The 26,270-nt window shown below is 47.6% G+C and overlaps 5 protein-coding genes and 1 long non-coding RNA gene across 9 annotated transcripts in view; 4 read left to right on the forward strand and 2 right to left on the reverse strand.

The window, feature by feature from the left end:
- Positions 1 to 813: 813 nt before the first annotated feature.
- On the reverse strand, positions 814 to 5,197 carry Pgant7 (N-acetylgalactosaminyltransferase 7). Of its 2 annotated transcripts, XM_015186720.2 has the most exons (3): positions 4,566 to 4,826; positions 4,067 to 4,510; positions 814 to 3,947 (listed from the first exon to the last, which is right to left on the reverse strand). In XM_015186720.2, the coding sequence occupies exons 2-3, from the start codon at positions 4,269 to 4,271 to the stop codon at positions 2,377 to 2,379; spliced, it is 1,776 nt and encodes a 591-aa protein (XP_015042206.1). In that variant the 5' UTR covers positions 4,272 to 4,510; positions 4,566 to 4,826; the 3' UTR covers positions 814 to 2,376. The 2 variants fall into 2 exon arrangements, with proteins under 2 accessions (XP_015042206.1, XP_001354365.1); XM_001354329.4 differs by having other exon boundaries at positions 4,067 to 5,197.
- Positions 5,198 to 6,380: 1,183 nt separating this feature from the next.
- Ggt-1 (gamma-glutamyl transpeptidase) lies at positions 6,381 to 11,542 on the reverse strand. Its single transcript, XM_001354330.4, has 4 exons — positions 11,161 to 11,542; positions 7,264 to 8,469; positions 6,964 to 7,204; positions 6,381 to 6,888 (listed from the first exon to the last, which is right to left on the reverse strand). Exons 1-4 carry the CDS (start codon positions 11,163 to 11,165, stop codon positions 6,601 to 6,603), a joined length of 1,740 nt encoding a protein of 579 aa, XP_001354366.2. The 5' UTR covers positions 11,166 to 11,542; the 3' UTR covers positions 6,381 to 6,600.
- A 117-nt stretch (positions 11,543 to 11,659) lies between these two features.
- On the forward strand, positions 11,660 to 12,025 carry LOC117184830 (uncharacterized). The gene is made up of 2 exons (XR_004470297.1): positions 11,660 to 11,747; positions 11,801 to 12,025. It is a non-coding gene; the product is annotated as an uncharacterized lncRNA (long non-coding RNA).
- A 1,367-nt stretch (positions 12,026 to 13,392) lies between these two features.
- The window catches only part of Bx (LIM domain-containing protein Beadex), a 56,668-nt gene continuing 43,790 nt past the window's right edge, over positions 13,393 to 26,270 (forward strand). The window contains 2 exon segments of the mRNA XM_033383806.1: positions 13,393 to 13,531; positions 17,345 to 17,614. Of these exon segments, the coding sequence (XP_033239697.1) occupies positions 17,405 to 17,614 (210 nt within the window). The 5' untranslated portion in view covers positions 13,393 to 13,531; positions 17,345 to 17,404.
- Positions 13,399 to 17,244, forward strand: HisRS (histidine--tRNA ligase). 3 transcript variants are annotated; one of them, XM_033383805.1, is made up of 6 exons: positions 13,400 to 13,531; positions 14,898 to 15,267; positions 15,340 to 15,555; positions 15,621 to 16,049; positions 16,129 to 16,743; positions 16,813 to 17,244. In XM_033383805.1, the coding sequence occupies exons 2-6, from the start codon at positions 15,064 to 15,066 to the stop codon at positions 17,014 to 17,016; spliced, it is 1,668 nt and encodes a 555-aa protein (XP_033239696.1). In that variant the 5' UTR covers positions 13,400 to 13,531; positions 14,898 to 15,063; the 3' UTR covers positions 17,017 to 17,244. The 3 variants fall into 3 exon arrangements, with proteins under 3 accessions (XP_001354367.1, XP_033239696.1, XP_015042207.1); XM_015186721.2 differs by having other exon boundaries at positions 13,415 to 13,531; positions 15,127 to 15,267; XM_001354331.4 differs by lacking the exon at positions 14,898 to 15,267 and having other exon boundaries at positions 13,399 to 13,531.
- On the forward strand, positions 22,471 to 23,131 carry LOC4814372 (uncharacterized). The gene has a single exon (XM_001354333.4). It carries the CDS (start codon positions 22,571 to 22,573, stop codon positions 23,069 to 23,071), a length of 501 nt encoding a protein of 166 aa, XP_001354369.3. The 5' UTR covers positions 22,471 to 22,570; the 3' UTR covers positions 23,072 to 23,131.

Below are 26,270 nucleotides of genomic sequence, written 5' to 3' on the forward strand. Positions count from 1 at the left end.
GCCCGGTGGAAGGGTAGCAGCAATAATACTGATAACACGTCCCCAGAACCAGGCCCACTTCACTCAATTAAATGGAACAATTTTGGTGTTATTGCGTTCAGATCTAATCAAGGGTTCCACTCCGCCCTCCCCCCGATCGTGTCTCTATGGTGTATAGGGTATAGGCTCATGTTTAGCCAGATGATAACAGACCAGACCCATCGGAAGACCCATCAGTCATCATCCGTAAACAACAAACACCCGGAGAATTGTTCTGTTTTGATGAGTGATGGAAATGTATCGCAACGTCATGGCCCAACCACTGGTTCCTCCGCTACGAACAATTTTTCCCAGAACTTTATCTGCAGTGGTCTTCCCAGGAACTTGGTAAATCGAGCACCTTCTGGAGGGGCCATGGCCATGCTCCACCATCAGCATTTCCAATCACTTCGGCCAGCAATTGCGAATCGATGTTGTTGAGTTGATTAAAGTATCAGTTCTAAATAATTTTCTTAAATTAAGATCCACTTGTGGATCCCATTATACCACCGGGTGCACTCTGCCTAACCGACGGTTCATTTGAAATATATGTACATATGATTACAGATTATAGTCTGAAGATCTGCATGAATACATTCATTCCTCAGTCCCGCTTGAAATGAACGACTAATTTAGAATGAGAGCTCGACCGCTCGCCTGTGTCTTTCGTTCAGAAGAGATTCTCTGTTGCAGATATGATTCCTCTCCACTCAGCGCTTTGGATGAGGGCGACTGGGGGCACGTTACACACATATCTTACATTTGGCATAGATAGGAAAAAAATAATGCTATATATAGGCTTTACAAGATAAAGTGTTTAAAAACGTGTTTATTTCTATGCTATTATTCAGACTTATTCGATAGCTCTAGAGTTACATTTCAATGTAAAATATTGTTTTAAAAAATCGTACACTATAAGCAGTACCGTTAGATGTTGGCCAGTCGATAGGTTGATCGGATTCGGATTTACGGATTACGACTACGATTGCTTAGTACAAAGAGTATAACCGAGAACGAAAAAAACGATGGTTAAATGAAAGCTTTTTCTTTATCTCTGGTGGTTCCGTAGCTGGGGACTTGATTGGATACCGGACTGGACGCCTGGACTGGAATGTGATAGCATCATCATCATCGAAACTTGGAAAGTAGTACTCATATAAGTAACTGAATCAGAATTACAGTAATAGTAAAGCATATACGACTAAGCACATTTACATCGATTTTCGTTTTGTTTTGTTTTGTTTTGTGTGCAGGGTTGGCAATCATAGGCAAACAAAAAAATCTGCGACCCGCTGTCATATTCTATCTCGAATCTCTATTGCACAACGACTTCCTCCCTCAATCGCCATCTCCCTCGCTTTCATCTCCATCTATCGCATTCTCTCACTCTCACTCAGGCGCACTAGTAAAGCATGATAGGGGGGACATGAGCATGGCCATTCCTATAGCATAGAGGCCCTGGGTCCTGATTGTTGTGGTTGATTGATTGATTGAAAATGGCAATGACAAATATTGAGATTTCTCGATTGATATACTCGTATCTAAAATATCCTGGCAAGCTTTTCATTTCTTTCGGAATAGCCTCACATTCACTGCCTCTTTCCTCATTATTCATGTATCGTACTTTTGTATCATTTCGTAAATTTCGAGTCTAAATTTTGAATATTGCTATTCTAACATTTAGTCATAAAGGTGATCTTGAAGATCCTAAACAATACTTGGCATTGGGATGGCTATCCCTATTCCTATTACAACTGACTATGAATATTGAATGTGTCACGAGTAACATTATTTATAAGACGGATTTTAAACATGGTTATATATGAATTACAATGCTCGAAGAATATCTTGTACAATTTCCAGGCAACACACAATGTTATCCGGGACTACACCACTGCCCTACTCCCCCCTCCCCCCTTCCCATCACAATTTGATTTGAAATCATGAATATCGTTTTCCAAATTTCGTGTACAAGTAATATCATTGAAATGTGTCTTAAAGTGCGTCTCCCTAATATCCCATGGCATTTGATGCCTTGGTCGAGCCCGAGGCCCCCTGCCGACAGGATGCCTACGTCATGTGCCTCCTGCCATAACAGTGCGTTTCAAAAATGTCTGTCTCTGTGTGTATATCTGTATGTATATGCGCTAAAAAACCAACAACAATTCCATTTCTCATTTTCACTAAATTGCTTTTGTCTAAAATCTGGCTCGTCCCTTCCCCCTCGACGGCTCTCACGCGCACGGCCTTGGTGAAACCCTATTGAGATTTTGCATTCTCTCCTCCGTTGCGTACTCCTCCATTTTCGTACGCCTTCCTCTGCTTCTCCTCCTCAAGCTTCTCCGTGGGACTGTCGTCTTACCAGCGCGGACGTATCTCCTTGAACCACCATTGCTGATAGCTGTCGTTAACATCGCAGTGACCCAGCGTGAGCTGCTGCGTGGTGGGGTGCAGGGCCATGCACTTCTTATGGACGCGGTGCATGAGATGCTTGGTGTGGTCGTTGTATTGCCAGGGTCCGTCGACGGTACCTAGACGGCAGACGGCCAGCTTAATGCCTTGGCGATCCGCTTCGACGCAGCGCTCACCGACGCCCAATTGGCCGGCGGCGTTCAAGCGCACGAGCTGATTGTTGCCGCCTCCGTGGCAGTAGGTGAGGCCCATGATGGCCGGCGGCTGGTGTCCCATGGAGTCAAGGCAGCCGTCTGAGGCCACCGAGCGCAGCTCGCCCCAGTGGAGGTTGGCCGGCAGGCCGGGGAACTTGTCATAGACGTCGTAGGCGATGTGGTCCATGAACCACTGGAAGGATTTGCAGCCGAGGCGCTTCTTCAGAGCCAACTGCTCGGTGATGTCGCCCATGTCCAGGTAGCGAGCCAGCGGCTCGCGCGTATAGAAGTACTCCTTGTGCGTATCGTCGAACCACGTCTCAATCACACGTTTGTAGTTGATAGTGATCAGCGGTCCCTTCTTCTTGCTGGCCAGCTTGCCGAAGTTGTATGGCATGAAACCACGATAGACGTGGCCGACGCGCGAGCACGGCACCCACTCGATGCTGCCACCGCACTGCCAGATCTTAAAGCTAAGCTCAAAGTTCTCGCCACCCCACACCAGCAGGCCGGGATCGTAGGCGCCCAGCTCCAGGAAGTACTCGCGGTTAATGGCAAACAGCCCACCGGCATGCGTCGGACTTCGGTACGGCTCCGAGTTGTGAGCTCGTCGTCGCTGCTCGCGGCGAGGCACCTCGTTCTCCTTGTACAGCATGCCCCACTCGAAGATGCCGCGGAAGTGGTTGTCCGTCCCGTAAACGGGCCGGTACTCGAAGTTCTTGTGGTCGATGCCGTCGATGATGGGCACAGTCATCACGGTGCGGTCACGGTAGATGGGCGCCAGCAGCGGTGGAAGCCAGTTGAGGTTCACCTCGCAGTGGGCATCGAGGAACACAATAACCTCACCTGTCGCCTCCATGGCTCCACGGGATCGCGTCCGGATGAGGCCCTCGCGCTCCTTATTGCGTATGATTTTAACCAGGCCATTGAACTGCTTCGAGTACTCGTCCAGGTGGCTGCGCAGATCCTCCTTGTCCGAGTAGTCGTCCACGAGGATAATCTCGTGAAGCATGTGCTTGGGCGAGCGGTCAATCACCGAGTGGACAGTGCGCATCAGCACCGAGAAGCCTTCGTTGTGGAAGACGATAATGACGCTGGTACGTGGCAGGTCGTATGGGTAGTCCCAGTGCTTGCACTCTTCGAGGCGCGTGTCGCGCACTGACCGATGCATGGAAATATCATTGGAGCAGGCGATGTTCATCCCATACTCCATCTCGGAGTCATCCGCAACGTTCTTTTTGTCCGGCGACAGGGTATGGGCCTCCCCGTTCTCCCCGGGTCCGCTACGTGGCTTCAGATCTTTCGGCTCGAAGTTACCAAGCCCTGCAAAAATATACATAAGTGCATGCTCATACTAGAATGATACTCGAAATGGATATGGGGCACCAGTTGTTCAAACAGTGCCACCACCGGTGGCGGGGCCGGGAGTTATGTTCGCTTACCTTCGACTAGCTTGGGTACTTCGCGGGGCCGTCCCTCCAGCCGTTGGTGACTGAACTTGGGGCCGCCGAAACGAGAGTGATAGGCCTCCTCAACGCGCTTGTGGTGGTCGCTCCAGTTGGCCAAAAGGTAGAGCAGCGGTAAGATGACCAGCAGGCACAGGGCCACCCGGCAGATGCGGCCGCTGCGAATGTGGCTAACACGCATCTTTGTACCAGTTCTCAGCGCTTGGCTCTCTCCACGCCCCTCGGCGATTCTGTTGACGTGTCTAAGCGCGGCCACACGACCACCAATGTAAGAGCAATAAAAGCCACCAAGAAGCCGAAGCCGGACCGTGATTAGAGTAAGTTAACGCCTCGCGATGCGGCTCACAGAATTTTTTGTTCAAATGGCCGCTGCTGCTGCTTCTATTGACTGCTGATGGTGTGCGTGATTTACCTGTGCTCCTGCATGTATGTCTGTGTTAGCGAGAGAATTACCAGGTGATCAAAAGACTCTCACCGACAATGACAAGTGAGCGTAGCGGCTCGAAAGAATTACTAAATGGCCGATGGCGGATTCTAATTGCAGTGAGATGTCGATCGCTTTGCCAGTTCTATAGTTTTTGAATGCCGAACCGCTCTGTCAGACGCGTTCCTGTGACAAACTTTTATAAGTGCAATAATGCAACAATACAGCGGTGTAAACGTAAACAAAAAATAGGTGTTCAACTGGTCACAAATTGCTAAAACGGAAGGAAAAAGAAGGTGTGGACAACGGGCAACACGGCCCAGAAAATGCAAACGCATGCAACGTAAAACCCACCCCATTTGGCCAATATACCATGAAAGGAAGCTAATAGAGAGGGTATGGACAACAGGCAACAAGGCCCAGAAAGTGGAACGCATGCAAGGTGAAATCCACCTCATCTGCCCAATATACCTTGAAGACATAATCATTCATTCAAAATTACGACTCATTTTTTCGTCGCAGGAGAGAGCACTTACTTTACTTCTCGCTTTACTTATTTTTATTAAACGTCATTTAGCTAATTTTCAATCACTTTTTTTTTACCCGGCGCATGTGAGACTGGACTGGAAACTCTAGGCATCAGTATAAACTAATATAAATGAAGTGCAAAACGGAATTTAATTTACTCACAGTTACAAAAGCCTAGCAGTGTGGACATTTTACAACCAGTGTGACCTGCTACACTTTCCATTAGTTCGATAAGTAAATTGCTTATCTTTATTTATAAATAAAAAGACCCCGATATCTTTCAAGTTTAATAATTTTAATGGAGTGTATTTTATTATCGACTAATGTACATTGACTTAATGTTTCTCTGTCCATGTTCGAAAACCAAATCCCCCGATTTTCATATTTGATTGACTATTACGAGCGAGCTAGGACTTTCAGCCCTAAAAAAATAATTATAATGAAATATAAAATAAAATAAAATGATAATGTTTTACATGGTAACTACACGGTAACTACACATTTGCTATGTAGGCAATGCCGTAGAAATGTCAACCGAAGAAAAAAGCTTAAAAGTCAATAAAAACATATTTCCATATCCGTAACCAATTAGCATATAAATTCATTAACTTTGATCTGAAAACCTATTAAAATAAGCACATTTTTCCGGTATTTTTACAGTAGTTTTCCTTTACAATTTTCTATAAGAAAGATGATTCTTGATGAAATTTTTTCCTCAAAGGCTCCCTTAAAAGCCAACGAAGTAAAATAAATATGAAGTGATTTATGGGAGAATGTGTGGTGATAAACATTAATCCTCTTTTAAAATAAATTAATTGCTTCAGAAAATTTTGTTCCGCTTCGCAGACGTTTCTATTTTACTAGATAAAGCCAACGGCGACTTATATTTCGCGTACGTTCGCGACCACATATTTAGTTATATCATTATCTAAACTCAAAATTGGATGAACTCCATCTTTTGTACTAAACATGGAGCTAGCAAAATGCTATCGAATTGCCTTAAAAACCTGCCGTACATTTTTATTCTTTCTATTTCTATTCTTTTTGTACATCAAAAGCGACCTACTCATATATCTTATATATTTATGGAGCATAGCATTTGTATACCCTATTTCCTTTTATTAATGCTGAAATCACCTCCCCTCCTCTCACGCGCTTTAAATTTTTGTTCTTTTTATGGCTGCTCGCCAAACTGGAATTTTTAACACGAATGTGACTGCAATCCAGTGAAACAATGCAGAAAAATGCAAAACAAAACAAAAAAAGCGTTCAAAATTAAAAAAACATACGATCAAATATCTTTTTAGGAACATGCGGAACATATTACTCGAATTTGAATTGGATTAAAACAGAATTTTTAACAAAATTCTTTTATTCGGCTGTTCAAACCGGTTATTTACATAAAAAAATCGAAGCCACAGTATTCTCTATTCGAAATATTCTTTAACAATTATTTACAGTTTCTGCATTTCTCCTCCTTAATTGTGACTAAAAATAATACTATGTTTAATAAATAAAACTGAAATCACAAGCACCGAGTGCTGCTTAAACCACGCCACTAGTGCTGCATTTTGTTGCGATTTTTCAGAGTTAGGGAACTACCGATGCGGCGGCGGTCAAAGAACGGCTCCGGATCATTCAGGGATCCGATGGCGGTGACGGCTGCGAAGCTGGATCCAGCCGGCTCCTGGTACATGGTATGGCCCACCTTTTCGAGATATTCAACAATTTCGCTCTCCACCTCGCTCTCGTAGTGGACGCGCATAGGCACCAGCTGGTGGTGAATGCGGCCATCGTTGACGGAATGCTCCATGGTCTCGTGGCGAATTAGGTACTTCATTATGACCTGCGTTCGGAAAAGCATACATAAACAATCTTCTCTGCTGGTATTCTGATATTAAATCATTTTCTGACGCCCTACCATTGCCACGCTTGTGGTGATCCTGGTGCCACCAGCAGCCCCCACCAGGAGACGTACATTTCCGTCGCTATCCACAATGACGACGGGAGACATCGAGGACATTGGACGCTTGCCGGGGTAAATATAGTTGGCCGGGGAGGCGGGCACGCCGAAGCTGTTGATCACACCCGGCGTGGAGAAGTCATCCATCTCGTCGTTCAGGATGATGCCCGTCTGTGCGGAGGCCACCTTGGAGCCGAAGCTGCAAAAGGAAACATTTATTAGCTGCGGATTCGGATTCCCTGATATCCCAACACTCACTAGTTGTTGATGGTACTGGTGATGGAGACGGCGTCGCCGTTGGTGGCAAGGACGTTCATGTGGGCGGTGCCGTGGTCGGCCTCCACGGAAAAGTTGGCCCCATAGTACAGATTGTCCTGGGAGGTGGTATCGTCATGAATGAGCTTGCGTACATCGGCCACCAGTTCGGGGCTGAGGATTTTCTCGAGAGTCTCCTGGATGCTGGGCCCGCTGACGGGGTCGCTGAGGTAGTCGCCCAGGTTCGTGCGCTGCCCGTAGGCATGCTTGAAGGCCTCCACGGCGCGCTGCCAGTATACACCCTTGTCGTCTGTGTAGAGATCGCCCATTACGTTGAGGATGAAGGCCAGAATGGGGCCGCTGCTGGGCAGGGGCGTGGTGTATAAGGTGTACCCGCCAGTCACGTTGGCCGCGATGTGCCCGTCGCTATCCCACTGCACGCGGTAGTCTTTCAGATCCTGCTCGGTGATGATGCCCCCCAGCTTCTGGATGTCCTCCACGAACTTGCGCCCAGTCTCGCCCCCGTCGTAGATTTCGCTGGCTCCGTTCTCCGCAATCCTTTCAAGGGTGTCGGCCAGAGTGGTGCGCTTCATGTAGTCGCCCTCCACGTAGGCCTCCCCGTTTTCATTTAGAAACATGGAGGCCAGCGACGGCTCGTCCTGGATCTGGCTCAGCTTCGATTGGATTGCCGCAGCCAGGTAGCGAGACACGACGTGGCCCTCGCGGGCCAACTTTATCGACGGCTGAAAGAGGGCCTTCCATGGTAGGCGACCGTACTTGCGGTGCATCTCCCAGTAGCCCAGGATCTCCCCCGGCACGGCCCCGGCCTGGGCACCCGTAATCTCCGTCTGGCCTACGAACATGTCCTTGTGGGCCGCCGCCGGTGCCGACTCGCGCGCAATCACCGTCTCCACGCGACGCGTACTTCTTGTGTAGATGGTCGCCACGAAGCCCCCTCCGATGCCCATCGAGTGGGGCAACAGCAGGCCCTCACACAGCAGTGTGGCGATGGCCGCATCCACTGCCGAGCCGCCCTCCTCCAGCATGTTCCCGCCTATGGCGGCGCATCCGATACCGTTCGAGACCACAGCGCCGGTGATGAGGGGCGTTCCGCTGCTCTTTAACCCAAAGACGAGGCCCAGCGTCAATGCGGTGACCAGGACAGCTGCCAGCAGAACCCATAGAAGGGTCTTCTTGTTGCACACCAACCTGCAAGCAGTTCCAAGAGCAATGAGAGATGGGACCCATCAGTGATCAATCATCAAATCTTAATTTTCAGTGTTCAATCCTCAATCAACAGCCAACTCCAACCTCCACTCCAAAACCAACCCAGCTCTCCCCTCGAGTGGTTCAAGTGGGATTTGGTCGAGTGTTTAATCGAATACCCTATCGGTCTGCAGATCTGCGCTTTCTGATTAGCTCTATAATGTTTTGATTTGATCGCGATCGCAGTCGCAGTCCGAGTTCTGGTCTGGGAATCGCCGAGTCACCTTCGAATTGCCGTCCACGCAGAAGGAATGCGGCATACCCTACGCCAATGTTGTATCCTATAGTAATGGACCAAGAATTAGCCTCAAGAATGAACTTCAAGGAAGATCAAAAAATCGGAATGGCACGCGTGCCTCAACATCACGATACCCATAAACATAGACATTCTCCATTGAAGTAGGACAGTACCAAAAGACCGAAGGACAAGAAAAAAATAATGGAGTCAGGGAGATCCGAAAATAGCCAGCCTTTCAACAGAAGCAGATTCCGAAAAGAAGATTCAACAGCAAGATACCGGGAATACACGTAGCGACCCTGGAATCAAGGGCATAAATATAGCCGCTATCTGGGATCGTGGATAAATGAGTGTCCAGTTCTCGAGTGGCCGTGACACGGGACATTTTTCACCGCCGTGTCTGCCATTTCAGCTGGTCATCATCACGCACTGGAGACCCTCGGGCCCCATACCGCACCTTCCAAAAGGGGCAGAGAGGGGTGTCCGTGTGTACCATTCTTATCGGCTTTTCTGATAGCGTTCTTGATCGGTGTGCTCATAAAAATTCCAACCGACGGATCACAAAACGCGACAAGTGCTATTAACAAGCAATTTTCTATAATTAACGTAGATTTCTTCGGAGAGCAATTTTTATGATTATGCCGGTCATTGCGTATAATCGCATCCTAGCGATACGTGATCCATACGATACGACACGATACGCGTACGCAGATTAAGGCCCCTCTGACTTCGTGGGGCCCTCGGCGTCGGGGATCATTCTTTGGCGATTTTTCCGCGATTCATGGCCTCGCCTCCAATTGAACATGCGTTGCCGCCGTTGGTGCCGACGGTAGCCATAAAACAGCTTTAGAGCTTTAGATCTACGTAGGTTTTACTCGTAATTAGTCCTGCGATAAGCGGAGGAAGCGATGAGAACTCTCAAGTGGCGCTCGTGACAGGGATTTCCTATGGAACTTGAACTTGGACTTGGACGTGGACTAGGGCGTGGTCTTTAGATATGGCATAATGATAACGATTCTCATCTGGGATGCTGTAGAAAGTTTGGTATGGAATCCCAATCCCAAATTAAAAATTCTGCAACTTTGAAGATGTATTCCAGATAAAAAGGCTTCAGAGGGCTCCCAGAACGAGCATCTATTAATTACGAAATCGGCAACACTAGGCAGTCCGCTCAAATCCAAAAAGAAATTTAAAAATATGTATCAGTCGGTGACAATGGAAGTGCCCCGTCATTGGATCGTTCGTCTACCAGTTCCAAAGAGATAAAGACTCCCGTGACGTCAGGGAGGACGGACGTAGTCCTACCTTTTGTACCTTCGGTAATGCAATTTAATTGAGTGCTAATTCGGCTTCAGCTTCAGCCCCAACGCCCCAACGCCAATGCCCATTCAACAGTTGTAAAACCCAGCAGATAATTGCACGCTCTCCTCCGTTCCGCTCTATCCATGCGATTTCTATAATTTATTCAAATATTTCCAGAGGTCAGGGGAACTTTTGACGATGCGAAAAAAAAAACCAGTTTTAGATGCTGGGTATGGCATGAGGGTGGACTGTCAAATCAGCATCCAAACTCGGATATTGTATTGTAAATCACTGATTTTACGAGTAAATACTTTGTAATTGAATTTGTGACTTCTTAGCAATGTGTTGTCATACAGATGTCTTATCAGAATATCCCAATATAAAGTTTATACAGTATATCCGAGCGATTTCCTGCTGAATGAATGGCTATTTTCTGTTTCATTTCGGCTATCATATATCTCTATGGCTGCGCCCCCATATCTCAGCCCTGTACTATGTAGAACTTATTGGCGGATCGTAAACTCTGGGCCATAAACCATTAAACCGCTAATTGACGTTTTTTTTTACACCTGCAGTAAAAGCCAGTACAAGCCACAAGAAAAAGCGAGCAATGCAGAAGTTCTCGATAAGAGAACAGCAGAACAGAACAAAACAGAACAAAACAGAACAGAACAGAGGCTGATGTCTATCTGTGCTAGTTTCTGTGATTGGTTTTTTTCTCTTCTGTAATACTCTGCATGGGTATGTCTGTTTCTAAGGAACCACATGTCTAAGAACTGATTAAAGTGGAGAAAAGGAAACATATGCCACCTGAACATACAGACGTTGGTTATATCTAATTTCTGTTTTCTGTTTTCTGTTGCTGATATTTACACAAATGAAATGTTATAAGCGGAGAGATTGCTCTACAAAGGAAGGGATCGATGCAGACGTGCAATCTCCTCCGATAAGAGCTACTTCTCCATCAAAATGAGATCTATATGCTCTCCGATAAGCGGTACCTATTCAAGTGTACTGTGCACATCATGGGTTGGATGAACGGTTCACCACCTTCCATCCCTCCCCTCCACGCTCTTTCCAGCCCCACTTCTTACCTCATTTTTCGTGATCAGCCTGCCAACGGGCCACAAAATATTAACACAAATTAAACGTTTACAAAGCGATTGATCGGTCAGGTTCAAGCCTTGACCGTAAAAAACTCGAAAAAACCGAGCCACCGAAAAAAATACGGTCGCAAGCGAAAATAAAAACAAAATATAACAAAAATAAAAACAACAGAAGCAGAGGATGAAAAAATTAAAATTATAACAAAATGCTGCGCCGAAGAAGTTGTCGCTTGGCTCAGTCTCTCAACCACGGATCTCCGATCGCCGTTAGTTCGTAATGGGGTGTGTGTGTGTGTGGCAATATATGTATAAATTATATGGTGCAACCGTCACCCGTCACTCAGCAGTTGTCGCGACCGACTGATGGAGCTTCGGGGATCCCGAGGCCGCACTTCGACTCCGCTTCGCAAAAAATTGGCGCCGCTCCATCTATTATCGATTTCATTTTCATCTATACTTCTAACTGTAGCTTATGCACACGACACACACACTGCACAGCCTGCCAGAGAGACTGAGAGAGCGAGAGAGAGAAAGATCGCGCAGAGAATAAGCTTAGACAGTAAGCTCTGCAACAGGTGAGAACGTTCTGCTCCCAGATAACGCTCTCACATTAGTGGCACACTTTCAGTTTCCGTACGTGCAGACACAATCAAAGAGAGTCCAACTAGCCAGCTCCTATCCATAAATAAAACTTACTTGAGCTTTGAGAGAATCAGCTTAAACAACCAGGCAGCGCAGCTGACGCATTGCAATCTACATGGGTCTGCGTCTGCGAGGCTGGGGGCAGCTTGAGTCAGACTTTGAGGAGTTACTCATGCTCATACAGCTGTTATGATCGTTTTTGGAAGGAAAGCTGTTTTGAATTCGACGGTGTATCGATTACACAATGCACTTCGTGAGAATGAACCATTTTTCAATAATTGCTGATGATTCGCTCCGCCTATCGCACATAAATATCGATATTTGGGCATCGATAATGAAAAAACAAACACGACAAAAATTGCATTACTAAAAGATTAATCAGCTGGTGGTTTTTTTTATTCACTTACGTTTTATTTGATTAAACCACTAACCATACAATGTATGGTTACTGATTAAACCTAATTTTACACACTATCCAAAGAAAAGGGACCCACGGAATACCAAAATCGAGGAATATGGTCTCCAATCCTTGACGGTGAACGATTATCCCCTTGTAAGCCAGGGTGGCACCCACCAAAACTAATGAAAATGGAATCGTTTTAGCGCAGTTCAGGTGAAAGACATCGTTGTTCTTTTTTAAGTTCAGAGGAAAGATGGTATGGATCTACAATCAGTAATATTTTTCGCCATTTACCTCAAGTCGTTGAACTATTTAAATAGAGTGGCCTTAAGTGGGCTAAGTTTTTGTCATCGGTATATGTATATTTGGACCGTATATCTTATCGCCAAGTCCGAGGTCACACTGATTTTCTTGCCACCATGTTTAGCTCACACACCTTGCAAATTTTTCATAGTATTTTCCAGTATATTTTAAGACGCGTTATGGACCCATCTTCTTGTCCAATGCACCAATGTAGAAACCGTGTAGAAATGGCATTTAGAGCCATGTCCCAGACCACATACCAATTCGTGATTAGCATCGAATTCTTGCCATCAAAATCTGAAATTTTTTAATAATGTCAGAAAAAGAGCATGTCAAAAACGGAGGCAAAATGGTGTTTTTTTTACGCTAGCGCTTGCATAAAGCTTATATCAATAAAAAAGCACAAAAATACCCCTTTAGGTGTCGCTTTTGGTAATTACATACAAATGTAGTTAATATGTAGCAACTGTGTAGTTATTGTGTAGTTACCATGTACGGAAAATTATTTAGTGGAAATTGTTGTCGACCGGTTAAGCTTAAACCTTATTTTACAAGCAATGCAATAAAGATGAAAACTTAAATTTAACTATTCTTGTATGAAACCGATTTAATAATCGGTCAAAATTATGAGTTGTGAGCTGAAAGCCTTTGCTATCTAGTAATATTAAACCGAATATCAAAGACGAGTAATATGATGGAACTTGAATACTAATAATTTATCAGTATTTTTAAGGTATATTTTAAAATTTGTGACGTCAGGTAGTATATTTCACGGAATTGACGTCTCCCGAAACCCCCCTTGACAGGAAGTAAAATATATTCTTTGCGCCTCGCAAAAGTCCGCCACTGCCGCGAAAAAGTGTACTCTGCAATTGCTGTGCCTCTCGTGCTGCCGATTTTTCTATTGTCTTTGGCTGGAATATGAGTGATTCGCGTGAACAGATTTTGGAGCAAATTAAAGAGCAAGGCGATCTCGTGCGTCAGTTAAAGGGAGCCAAGGAGTCCAAGGAGAAGGTCAGTGTTCTGTTTGCTACATGCGCACAGCAGCCCCTCACCCCCACCATATGCATGCCACAGCCACCAGCAGCAACAGCCACCAGCCACTGGCCGTAACCAATGACCACCATTGTGTGTGTACATAGAAATAATGCAATTGTTCTTGTAATTGCTCGAAACCCTCTGTCTCCTCACCCCCCCCTGCTGCTGCTTATCCCAAACCCTGTTGCACCATCACCATCCTAGGGCGCAATCAGGGTTAGGTATTTCGTCAGCATTTACAGAATCAGAATCCACGCAACTGCCGCTCTGTGATTCAGTGCTGCGTTGGCAGTTCAATTTATCGGATTTTACAGTAATTAGATTGAATGCAGAGCCAGCAGCAGCCTCAGAAGGAGAAACAGAAATAGCAATAATGCGAACACAAAAGCAACAAAGAGCGCGCGCGCTCTGCAAACTTTCACATTCGCTTGTGCCGTTGTTGCTTTTGTTTTTTGTCTTGTTGCTGTGGCATTGCACTCTTAAATTATACATTGAAATGGACGATTCCCGCTTGAATCCCACTCCACCTCACATCAAAATGCACATCCATCCACATTCGGGCAGTTGTCAAGAGAGGTTTTGTGGCCTCTAACATTGTTGTACTAGTATTCAGTGTGTGACCGACTGACTGACTGACTGAATGACTAATAGTGGCGAATGATAGCGACTGGTCAAGCAGGAGGCATATACGACGGGCACATGGTGGTTATAGTAGCTGTTCTGTTGCGGGGCCCCCCTCCTCCCCACAGAAACCTGCTAGACCGCATTATCTTTTAAGAAACTCGACGTCTAGTGTCAAAATTCTGCATGAGTGTGTGCATATGTGTGCTGTGCATGTGTGTGAATGCAAGATCAGCTGTCCCTGTCCCCCCAGTGCTGCCATCTGGCGGAACACTGATGCAAAGGATGTGAGAACCAGTGTTCAGTTCAGCGAACTGTGTGTCCTTCAAGCCCACCACCCACAATCACCCACCCCACTCATCCAGCCGCCGCGCGTCTCATTCCTGTTTGGTTCCGTTCCGCTTCCCTCCGAGTGTTCAAGTGCCATATAAAAGTGTTTCAATAAAAAAACGAAAAAAAAACGTATCAGCGCTGACGGTCAATGGAACGCAATATATTATATTGTATTGTTTTTTAATTCTGGCTTCGACTACATTTGGTTTAGACTGCACACACACACACTCACACACACATATACGCAGGCATTCGTTTTTATTGTACATTCACCTTATTTCATCACTAACACAATTTAGTCATAAAATAAGTCGAAAAAAGTAACCGCAAGCGAACGAGAGGCTCAAATCTAAAAAAGTTTCATTTATTGTTGTTGTTGTTTAATTAGGTTTGAAAAAGAAAATTGCGAAAGAAAGTTGGCCGAATTTTGAGCAGAAAAGAAAATAAGAAGGTTAGAGAGAGAGAGAGAGAAAAGACAAACGAAGTTACAAAAAAAACGTTTGAAAGTAAACAAAAGCAAAAACAAAAACCAAAACCAAAACCGAAAAAAACATATGTTGCGTTCAATTGGCCGCCAGTGGCGCTGTAGTGCTGCGTTTCAGTGTGCAACGTACCAGCTGGCGGCGCCTGGCGGTGTGCGCTCGAGATCAACGATTGAAAAAGCACAGCAACAACAACAAGAACAACAAAATCAGCATGAGCCACAACAGCAACAACAGATACAAGAACAACAACAACAACAAGCACAGATCAATAAGGTTAGCATCTAAGTACCGCTTACCAACTGTGACAAAAGTATTGCAGCGCTACCCACCGCTTCTTACTTGCAGATCGATGAGGAAGTCGCCCGCCTTCTGGCCCTCAAGGCCCAACTAGGCGGCGATGCGGCCCCCGCCAGCCAGAAATTCACCCTGAAGACGCCCAAGGGCACCCGGGACTATGCCCCCCAGCAGATGACGCTGCGCCAGGGCGTACTGGACAAGATTGTGCAGGTTTTTAAGCGCCACGGTGGCGAGGCCATCGACACGCCCGTCTTTGAGTTGAAGGTGAGTCCCGACCCTCTCCCCCGCCCAGTACCGAGCTTATAGACTCCTCCATTCCCCATCTACAGGAAGTGCTCACTGGAAAGTACGGCGAGGACTCGAAGCTGATCTATGACCTGAAGGACCAGGGCGGCGAGATCCTGTCCATGCGGTACGACCTCACGGTGCCCCTCGCCCGTTACCTGGCCATGAACAAGATATCCAGCATCAAGCGCTACCATATCGCCAAGGTCTATCGGCGGGACAACCCGGCCATGACCCGCGGCCGGTACCGGGAATTCTACCAGTGCGACTTCGACATCGCCGGCACCTACGACCCAATGCTTGCCGACGCTGAGTGCGTGAAGATCGTGGCCGAGATCCTGGACACGCTGGAAATTGGAGATTATGTGATAAAGCTGAACCACCGCCAGCTGCTGGACGGCATGTTCGAGGCTTGCGGCGTCCCGGCTGAGAGCTTCCGCGCCATCTGCTCGGCAGTGGACAAGCTGGACAAGGTAGATTGGGACATGGACACGCTTCTGACGTGTCACCTCTGATTTGGATATGCATTAATCAAGATGATTCTTCTTCTAGTCCCCCTGGGCGGATGTGCGCAAGGAAATGGTGACGGAGAAGGGCCTAGACGAGGCAACGGCCGAAATGATTGGCGAGTATGTGCGCCTAAGCGGCGGAACGGAATTGGTGGAGCAGCTGCTGGCGGACCCCAAGCTGAAGGCAGTGCCCAATGCGGTCAAGGGTCTGGAGGGGATGCAGTTGCTGCTCAAGTACTGCTCCATCTTCGGCCTGGACAAACGGGTAAGCTTCGACCTGAGTCTGGCGCGTGGCCTCGACTACTATACGGGCGTCATCTACGAGGGCGTGCTCAAGGCAGAGCCCAGCAGCAGATCCCCGGCGAAGTCCCCACAGCAGAACGGGGAGACCGCGGAGCAGGCCACCGTGGGATCTGTGGCCGGTGGCGGTCGGTACGACAACCTGGTAGGAATGTTCGATACACGCGGCAAGGCCGTTCCCTGCGTGGGTGTCTCCATTGGCGTGGAGCGGATATTCGCAGTGCTGGAGGCCCGGTTCGCGGCCAGCAAGGTGAAGCTTCGCACCAACGATGTGGAGGCGTACGTGGCATCCGCTCACAAGGGTCTCCACGAGCAGCGGCTGCGCGTGCTCAACCAGCTCTGGGATGCAGGCATCAAGGTGCGTTTAAGGAGCTCCCTTTTGTATTCAAGTAACCTTATAATCGAATCCCAATCTCCCCTTCCACAGGCGGAGCACTCGTACAAGCTGAATCCGAAGCTATTGGTCCAACTGCAGCACTGCGAGGAGCACCAGATCCCCCTGGTTGTCGTCCTGGGCGACGCGGAGCTGGCCCAGGGTCTTGTCAAGCTGCGCGAGGTTACCACACGGCAGGAGACGAGCGTCAAGCTGGAGGATTTGCCTGGAGAAATTCGGAGACGTCAGCAGGCCTAAGCCTGGATACTTTCCCGCACGGATGTGCGGTGCCTGCCTATCCTTTAATTTATAAACCGCATTCATCCTGTAATCTTTTTTTTTGTATATGTACGTTTTGTATTTTTGGGCCCAGAGGCGCCTCGTGCTACTATTATTATCGTAGGAATTACTTTGGATCTTTGAACTTATACCAAAACTGAACGCTAAAAATAAATTGCAAACGCAATTCGCATTTAAACGAGAAAACACCTGTGTTTTGGGCCCACTCTTAGCTATTGATACTGTCCCCTTGATCCCTTGCTTCCGTCTGAATAAATCCAATGTCGTTCCTTCCATCCCATTGCAGAGCGACGGCAGGAACCAGGAGGAGGAGCACCACACATAAAAGAATAGGAGGGAGGACAGGATGCCGGAGACGCTGCCCGCAACGGCCACGGTGACAGCCTCGAGCATCGACTGCACTGTCGCCGTGCTCAAGGTGCCGACGCCCACCATGCAGATGCCGCAGGTGTGCAACCTCCAGAGCCTGGGCCTCATCATGGAGCCCAATAACATCAACATCGAGCTGAATCCCGCGGCCACTCCCACGCCCACTCCCACTTCCCCCGAGTTCAAGGTGAGTTCTCCACAGTGTCCACAGGCATTTTATTTATGAAGTGGATTTGGAATATGGGATACAGGATACAGAATACAGGATGAAGGATTAAGGGATATTTTTTAATCATACTTTTTTCTGGGCTTCTTGAGCATCGAAGCGATCAGTGCGTGGAAGGCAGACGTTGTCTCTACGCGAGCCACTGACTGGCGTCTGTTATGAGGTGGCGCTGCTTCTTCACCTGCTTCTCCTGCATCTTCTCTGGCCTCTAGGGAAGTCTTGGAAGTCAGCTTCGCCACCGACATTCTGATATCATTGAAGTCTCCCCCCGTGGCTTGGCAGTTGCTCGTCCTTTGATTCCTGCTGTGGCCGATCCCAGAAGAGCTCAGCCATACCGTCGTGAAGTGCAGAAGCACCTCCCTCTTGGATCATCATCAACGGGACACGTGCAAGGTTCTCCTGGGGATTCACAATGGGATTCGGAGAATTGGAGAATTTTCTTACAGATTTTCGAAAGGGAAAGGAAATTCTAAGTCCCTCCTTCCAACAACTGGGATGCATCCCATACGAAGGACATTTGGTAATTTGATTATGTCACATTCTGTCGCGGCTGCCCATCGCTCCGCTTTCACACTCGAATTGAGTCCTGATGTCCTGTCCTGAGCCGATCTCTCTCTCTCTCTGCTCCGACAAGCGCATTTTTTATGCCTCACTGCGTGCAGTTCGTTGGCAAGGTGCCGTCAGGGCAGAACAGGGCAAGGAACAAGGAACAAGGGAGGAGATGCAGTGGGGTTGCTCCGTCCTCCTCTCATTCAAATGCCCTAACGCGCTGCTGATTTTGACAGGCGCCGCCGCAACGCTGCAACGTCCGCGTCTCTGCCAGCGTCGCTGTCTGGCTAATACAGTTTTAATATAAACGAGCCGGAACGTTGTGAGTCGCAGCTAGGGCTGCGACTCTACATTTATACCCGATACTCAGTCAGTGTGGCCCCCTCCGCCAGAGGGCGCCTACTGCACGATGAAGACTGTGCGTGGGTGTAAAAGAGAGGGATGAGTAAACGAGTGGCTATGCTATCGTAGCCACTGCAAATTTATTGTTCCTTCCGGCTATAGTAATGATCCGAGTCTGGATACAAAATTTGGTTGTTCCTGCTATTATAGTCTCTAGGATCTAGGCGCTGACTGATCCCGGGACTGACAGACCGACATGGCAATATTGGCTCGGCTATTCCTTCTGGGTGTCACACACATCCACTTTCACCAAAAATATAATATACCCCTATACTCTTTGAGTATCGAGCATAAAAATGTCATTTCGTTTCAAGGATTGTCCAACCATTTACTGTCTCTCTCTCCTGCTGACATGTCAGTGCCAGGCCGAAGCCGAGACCGAGGCTCAAGCCGATGGCGGGTCGCACAGTGGGATGGAATGGCAGCAGAGCAAGGAGCAAAGTTGCTTATTATCACTCGGTTCAATTAGAGATGCAATTGGGTATCAATCTATATGATATACAATTTATTATTCCTAATATTCCTGTCTGATAAACAAGTAGTCAGTATGGATTCTTCCTGTTCAAATTTCGGATGGGTATTTGCCGCTCGCTTGGCCACTGTGCGCTCCCGTGGTGGTGGTGGGATTGGGTTAGGAATTTCGGGTTTGGGTTTGGGTTTGGGTTCGCTGTCGCCTTTGCCCTTCATATGGCATTCATGTGTGTGTGTGTGTGTGTGTGTGTGTGTGTGTGTGTGTGTGTGTGCAGTGATTTGTATCATGAGACTGAACAGGGGGTGCGGTGCACTCCAGTCAGGGAAGCGACGTTGATATCATTCGATGCTTCTAATTTACGGATTAATGAAAGGCGCAATTTTACATATGGAAATGCTCCCCGCTCTGGCTGTAGCTCTTCCTTTGCCAGTGCCTCTGCCGATCGTGGGAAGCGATTAGACTGGTGGTGCGCCGCTCGTGGTCGTTTTCGTGGTGCCCTAGTCCCCTGAAAACCGTTCCGACTGGCATTGATGGATTGTCTCATAAATTTGTGATTTGCTAAGCTTGGCTTCCATTTCATTATTCCATATTCAATACCAGTGCATCCACACAGATCACAGAGTCAATTTGTGTGACATAAAACCTTTGAGTAGGTGGTAGGTAGGGGTAAAGGGTAGGCCCCGCCCCATTGCCCTTTTGCGTATGTGACGACAGGGTAAATTTGAGGTGGATTTCTGGTCAGAAAAGACGAATGAGCTCCATGGTGGCGGGAAGGGGGGAAGAGCGGGTCCGATCCAAAGCATTTCCCCCTAATATGTCCAAATCCCTTTTGGGAGTGCGTGCTCCCATCTATAGAGATGCCATCTATCGGCCATTTTTGAGTCGCGCTAAGCTTCAATTTTCCAATTCACAGTTCATCGCCTTGGAAAAAAAATTGCGGGCACACATCAGGGAAATACTGAATACTGAACACCGAATGGAGGATACCCTGCCTGAGAAGGGGATTTCAAGTTATTTAAATTATTTATTGGCTTTGGAGGGAATTCTAGTAGATCTTACTAGTCCCTCATTTAGAGTTCTTCAAGGGCTTTCTGAAAAAAAACTCGAGCAGTGTCCTGCCAAACACCGCACATCCCCGCAGTCCCTCGTCTGCCACAGCCATAGTACTTTCTCTGCGGGGAAGGGTGTGCCTGCAGCTCGCAAACACTAATAATATTAATAACGATTATCGTTCGCTAGAAATGGATCTGGCAATCGGATTCGAAGTCATAAATAGGCAACGCACTCACTCTCTCTCATTCAACTCGTAGTCCATCATCCGTCCATCGATGGTATCTCTCCCTCTCTCTGCAGAGAGAGCGAAAGAGATCGAGGGCCACGCGGCGGCAGTTGCTTATCTCGGGTGACCAGAGCGACACGTGCGATTGCCAATTCCATGCATAGTTTCCCTGTGTGCGTGTGTGTGTGTGTGCGTGTGACCAGCAGCAGCGGGTGGGAAGGAAAGCGGCGGTGGTACCAGTAAATTTGCGTGCAATCGTTCTCCCTGCGTTTTTAATGACTCAGTCGTCCACTGAAGCGCTCTCGCTCTCACTCTCTCTCACTGCCACACTCTCCTTTAATTCGATTATGAGAGGCTTTTTTCCCTGGCGGGGCATTGGTGGTGGCTAAAGTAATTGAAACTCTAACTGTAAGTGGAACGCTGCCTGTCCCACTCCTTTCTCATACTGTCACGTGCTCTTGGCTCCCTCTATGCGTGTGTGTGTGCATGTGTGTGTGTGTGCGGCCAAGTACAACTAATGTGGGTGTTAACGGCGTGTTAAGTGATTTTGCCATTTGTTGTAAAATCGAACAATCGGCAAAGCCAGCTCTGCGACTCTGACTTCGACACCGAAACTCCTGATAAGTATCGGCGAGAACTGTGCACGTTTCGCACATATTTCAAAAAGGTTCTGGAAGGAATCGCTGGGAAAAACTTTTCAATTTCCGCTTTAAAATTTCCGCTGCAGCGCCTGCAAACAATTTTACGAAAGTGGCGACTGTAACGATAATCCGCTACTATGTTTCTCTTTGGAAAAGTCGTCGGTGAACCATTCCCCTCTCTTTGGGTCGTATGTACATACATACATATGTATGTACATATGTATGTATGTACCATATTCGTTGGATGGCACTGGCGCAAACTCATTTCCCAACCGTCGTTAATGGGTTAATCTAAATGTGTAATTTATTTTATTTTCTCTTATTTCCCCCCCCCCCCCCCCCCCCCCCATTCCAAGCACCTCTTTGTTGCAATCTTCATCATGTTGTCCCTTGTCGACGTCGTATCCCTTGTCCCCTGTCCGGCTAATGAAAACTAAAAACTTCAATTACCAGAAAAGCACAATAATGCGTTTTTAACCCAAAACTGAGCAGAACGGGCCAGAAATTGTGATAGATGAGGGTTTGGCAGTGCTTTTTACGGGCCACTTGTTCGTCGTAGCCCTTTCCGCATTCTCCCATCCCTCGAGCCAACGAAGAAGACCAAAACAGTGACCAAAAACAGAACAAACCAAAAGAAAATGGCAATAAATCAGTGTAAATAACACATAAACACACAAAAAGTGCGATAGAGAAAGACAGAGAGAGAGGAGGGAGCGAGCGCCTGAACGAAAGGGTATTTTGCTTGAAATTTCCCAGTGGGGTGATTATTTAAAATTGTGCAGCGCATAAATACATAGGAGTCAAAGTCAAAGTGGCAGACGGAAAGCAGCAGCAGCTGTGGAACCCTCTGCCTTTTCTTTGTGTGTGTGTGTGTGTGTGCGTGTGTATATATGCGTATAATTGTTTGTAACTTATTGCCAGTGCCCCAAAAGCAGCCAAAACAATCGCTACCCACACACAAGATTTTTCCTTTCAAAACACCCTACACACAAACATACATGCATACATATGTATGCTTATATCGACAACAGCCTGATATAACTGTTTGTAGAAATGAGAGAGCGGCAGTCAAAAAAGAACAAGAAGCTAATAAGGAAACGAAAGGGAGAGAGAACAACAGCAACAGGAGAACTACGTCGTAGCTACAGAAAGAGAGGCAAACAACGCTGCTGCTCTCGCCGATCAGCATTGCCTGAGCATTGAATTTCGTATGCCCTTTCCCTTCCACGACCAAAATGTTTTCTGGTCAAGGCATACCTACCTATTCCATGCGTCTAATTTGTATGCTTGATCTTTATTAAACATGGCTAGATATAATTGGATGCACCGTGTACATTTGAGAGCTTTAAATATCTGATTGAAATTGTTATAGTCTCAGTGAGGGTATACAATTGCGTCTTCAGGCCTGCCGTTGGGAGAGCGATTTTGGTGGCTCGGGAACAACAACAAAGAATGTAGAAACAAAAAGGAACACGAGAGAGGGCACAGTATCAGCATCTTCTTTTGCCGCGTGAATACCTCTCCTCGCTATTGAAACGAAGCTCAGAGCAGAAGCGAAAAATAAAGCAAGCGAGATGTCGAAAGCACCGAAGGTCCAATCCATAACACCGTCAGCAAAACCAGCAGCAGAATCAAAAGAAGGTGCTGCTGTGGACGTAGGGGAGACCGAGCGTCGGGTAAAGGTGATTACGTCCATGGGCTACCCGGAGGCCCTGGTCCGAGTCCGTCTCAGTGAGGCCGGAAACAACGTGGAGAGAGCCGTGAATCTGTTGCTGGATGAGCAGACGGGCGCGCACGACCAACGCCGCAAGCGCCGCTGCATCAAGAAGCTACGGAATGGGCTTTTGGGTGATCCATACGCCACCCACAACGAAATCGAGCGGATGATGAAGGATCGGCGCTGTGCGCAGACTCTGACCGAGATGGTGAACGGCCGCAGCCTGGAGCTTATGCAGGGTTTGCTCGACTTGTCCTCCTCCTCCGACGAGGAGGAGGATGGGGAGGACCAGGAATCATCGTCCTCCTCTTCGGGGTCGTCATCAACGTTGATGGAAGGTTCCCCGTCCAGCAACTAGTGTACGCCGCCCAAGTGCTCCCTGTTAACATGGAAGGAGAAATTAAATGCATTAAGCTAACTCCCTTCCCGTGTCTTTGTTTGGGACTGTGGTCTGAGCTGGCGCTGCGACTCTCCGGTCAAGAGCGGAAGCAGAAGCAGAACCAGGAAAATTGGCAGAGGCAGCCACCCTGCGCCCGCCCTTGCGATGCGTGTCAACCCTTTTCGCCCGATGATTAATGATCGTTTTTTACTTTTTGTTTTGTATTCTGCTTCTTCTGTTGTGCTCTGTTTTGTACTGATTTCAATTTACCTCTATGCTCGTGATTACGCTACCCTTTCTCCTGCTCCGCGGTACATTAGCTCCAGACAGTACTCTGTCTGCTCTACCGCCGAGGAATGGCATATGATACTTGCTTGATAGACAGGAAAATCCGAAAATCCCCACAGTTGTGGTATTTGTATGATTTTTATTTGGCGTTTTGCATTCAAGTAAATGTAAGTCTCTGCTGTGAAGGGTATTCCAAAGTCGAAGTTATCAGTGTGTGTGTGTCAGTGAGTTCTTGTTGAAAAATTCTAATTAATTTTGACTTGCACCCGTTTGCACTGTCAACCACAGTCTCTGCTACTGCTGCCGCTGCCGCTGCCGTTGCCGTTGCCGTAACCTTCACCCCTGCCCTTTTCCGGCCCGCCCGGACCCGCACCGGACCACTGTCAACGTTTATCGCGTTTGATCGGCGTTGCGGCACACCGCAAAATGCGGCAACCCTTGACGCGTTCGCGTAGGCGGCGCCGTATCATTTATCAAGAGCAAATGTCGCAATGCCTCGTCCTGGTGGGTGGGCTATGAGCTAGCATGGGCTAAGATTTTTGTGGACTTTAAAGTGCAGTCGGAATCGCAGCTACAGCCGCAGGCCGTAAATTATGCATTGAAATCTGATATTGTGATGACGTCGCACAATGGCCTGCAATCAGGCGCAGCTTTGATCCCGTTTGGTCGTCTGTCACCGCTCTTGTTTGCATTTGAAAGAGAAACGGGCCGAGTCGAAGAGCAATCAACATCAATAGTAATTGTATTAAGAAATTGCGTGCGAAAGTGTGTGAAAGAGATCAGAGCGAGAGCGATGGCAAGAGAGCGCGCGTTGACAGGCGATCAGGTTGATGGCGGAGAATATACATACATACATACATATGTACATATGTAATTTCCCCATGCAAATGAACAAAGGGAGGGCCAGGAAGATGACAATTGAAGAAGAGAGAGCTAGGGTCGGCCATCTTTAATGACGTATGCAAACACAGTGTTCGCCTTGCCGCCTGGGAAACGGGACTGGAAATGGGAGTGTAAATGGAAATGGAAATCGAGACCAGTGTCCTAATCCCTCTCTCCTGCCGCAAACCGCAGCTAGAATTCAAGTGGAACGCTGCTCTGCTTCTCCGTTTCTTCTCTCTCATTTTGTATTTGCAGAAGCGCTTAATTGAGTAAAAAAGTGCCCGAGTCCTGCGGAGCAGCTGCTCCAGCAGCTGCGGGAGGGAGGGCTGCCAATTAATAGATGGAAATGGATTTGGGTATAAGAAATATGCGCTGCCATTTGCATGCACGGAGCGGGAGACAAGAAGAAAGAGTGAGACAACAGAACAGAGAGACAATTAGGCAATTATTTGCGCAAGGGATCAAAACCAAAACAAAAAGTCCTCTCTGGCTGCTGTGCCTCTCTCCATCTCCCCCTCCGAGCGACTGTTATGCTCTGGTTCTGGCTTGTGGGAAAGCGCACACCGCGTGTGTCCGTGTGCTTGTGTGTCGTGTCGAATTCCAAAGCCAGAGCCAATGGTGTGTCAATTGGAGGTAGGGCGGGCATTCACTTTTTTCCAGTTGCATATTCACAGCCCTTCAAGTTATTCGACTATCTTCAGAGTGCTTCCTGGGACTGCTGCACCCTGAATTCATACGCCTTGCCAGAGCCGAAGAGTGGTTTGAGTGGGAGTTGTCGAATGTGCTGGCGAATGCTTTTGCTTTTGCTTTTGCTTTTGCTCAGGCTTTGGCTCCTTTTTTCTTAATTGAACATAAGCAATTAGCGTGCAATTTGTTGCGCTCGCGAAATTCACTCTAACGGTGAATGCAAAGCCACGTGCTTTTTTTTATTTGTGTGTCTCTCTGCCACCCACTCTCTTGCTCTCTCTCACTCGGCTGCTGGGGCCAGAGGAACGCACTTGAGTGGAATTAATTCTAAATGCGGCTCTGCACGCGGCTAAGTGATTATGTCCTGGCCAGAACCAAGGAGAGTGAGGAAATGTGAGTAAGGGGTGGGTGGCAGCACAGCACCCACTCAGGCGGCTCGCATGTTTAATTATAATTAAAAAGCACACCATCCCCGCCCCAGACCTTCGGCCTAACCAGATCCATAAACATTAAAATGGTTAATTGAGTGCTTAGTGCAGCATCCCCCCAAAGGAGGAACCCCCTGACCGTAATATTAATTATTTTAATTGAAATGTTCATTATTTTACATCTAATTTACCGCTATATGCGTGTGCCGTCCCCCATTCTCCTCTACCACCCACAAACTCCCACATGCCTCAGGTCCATTGTCGCCTCTGCTCCGAACAGTGGGTCCCCTGATTGATAACATTTCTTATTGTCTCTCACCTTCCCATTGGGTTTGTCCCACTGTGCCACTGTGGGTCGCGTTTCTTTTTCCTGGCTTTTTTGGGGTTGTTGCATTTGGCGCGGGGTTTATTATAAATTTTTAATTGGCTTTTTATGTATGAATAATGCCTGCCCCTGCCTTCCGCTGTCTCTTACACGGGAAGGGATGCATTGTCGCTCTCTTGCTACCATTCCCTTCTCCCGTCATATTCTCCACCCAAGGCTATTGGCAAAGTAGTTTTTGAGCACATTATTTATGCAGCCCCTTCGTATTCTGCTGCGTCTTTCTCTGTTGTTGTTGTGGTTTTTCTTAAGAAACATGTCATTTGTAACGGGTCTGCTCGTGTGTCGGAGGGGGGATACGTCTACAGAGAGTCGCCGAGAGAGCGCGCAAATCAAATGGCAGCCACCTTGTAACGAACCAGGCTGGGTGTTGGGGAGTGGGAGAAGGGCGCACGCGGTTATTCCCGGCTGGGATGCTCGTCGGCTAATTGGGGTGGTGATCTTGCCCTCCTCTCACCTGATGCCTATCTTCATTATTAACAAGTTAAAATTTATGCGTGCTACGACGAGA

Source organism: Drosophila pseudoobscura, chromosome X (assembly GCF_009870125.1).
Source record: "Drosophila pseudoobscura strain MV-25-SWS-2005 chromosome X, UCI_Dpse_MV25, whole genome shotgun sequence".
In the NCBI taxonomy this organism is placed as follows: domain Eukaryota; kingdom Metazoa; phylum Arthropoda; class Insecta; order Diptera; family Drosophilidae; genus Drosophila; species Drosophila pseudoobscura.

Excerpts from the sequence above, each read along its gene's own strand:
- Ggt-1 (XM_001354330.4), bottom strand. Across the intron at positions 7,205-7,263 it reads ACCAGTACCATCAACAACTA|CTTCGGCTCCAAGGTGGCCT; the intron begins GTGAGTGTTGGG and ends TTCCTTTTGCAG. Across the intron at positions 6,889-6,963 it reads TCACCACAAGCGTGGCAATG|GTCATAATGAAGTACCTAAT; the intron begins GTAGGGCGTCAG and ends TTCCGAACGCAG.
- LOC4814372 (XM_001354333.4), top strand. The coding sequence starts at position 22,571 with ATGTCGAAAGCACCGAAGGTCCAATCCATAACACCGTCAGCAAAACCA.
- Pgant7 (XM_001354329.4), bottom strand. The coding sequence starts at position 4,271 with ATGCGTGTTAGCCACATTCGCAGCGGCCGCATCTGCCGGGTGGCCCTG. Across the intron at positions 3,948-4,066 it reads AGTACCCAAGCTAGTCGAAG|GGCTTGGTAACTTCGAGCCG; the intron begins GTAAGCGAACAT and ends ATATTTTTGCAG.
- HisRS (XM_015186721.2), top strand. The coding sequence starts at position 13,439 with ATGAGTGATTCGCGTGAACAGATTTTGGAGCAAATTAAAGAGCAAGGC. Across the intron at positions 15,556-15,620 it reads CGCCCGTCTTTGAGTTGAAG|GAAGTGCTCACTGGAAAGTA; the intron begins GTGAGTCCCGAC and ends CCCCATCTACAG. Across the intron at positions 16,050-16,128 it reads CAGTGGACAAGCTGGACAAG|TCCCCCTGGGCGGATGTGCG; the intron begins GTAGATTGGGAC and ends TTCTTCTTCTAG.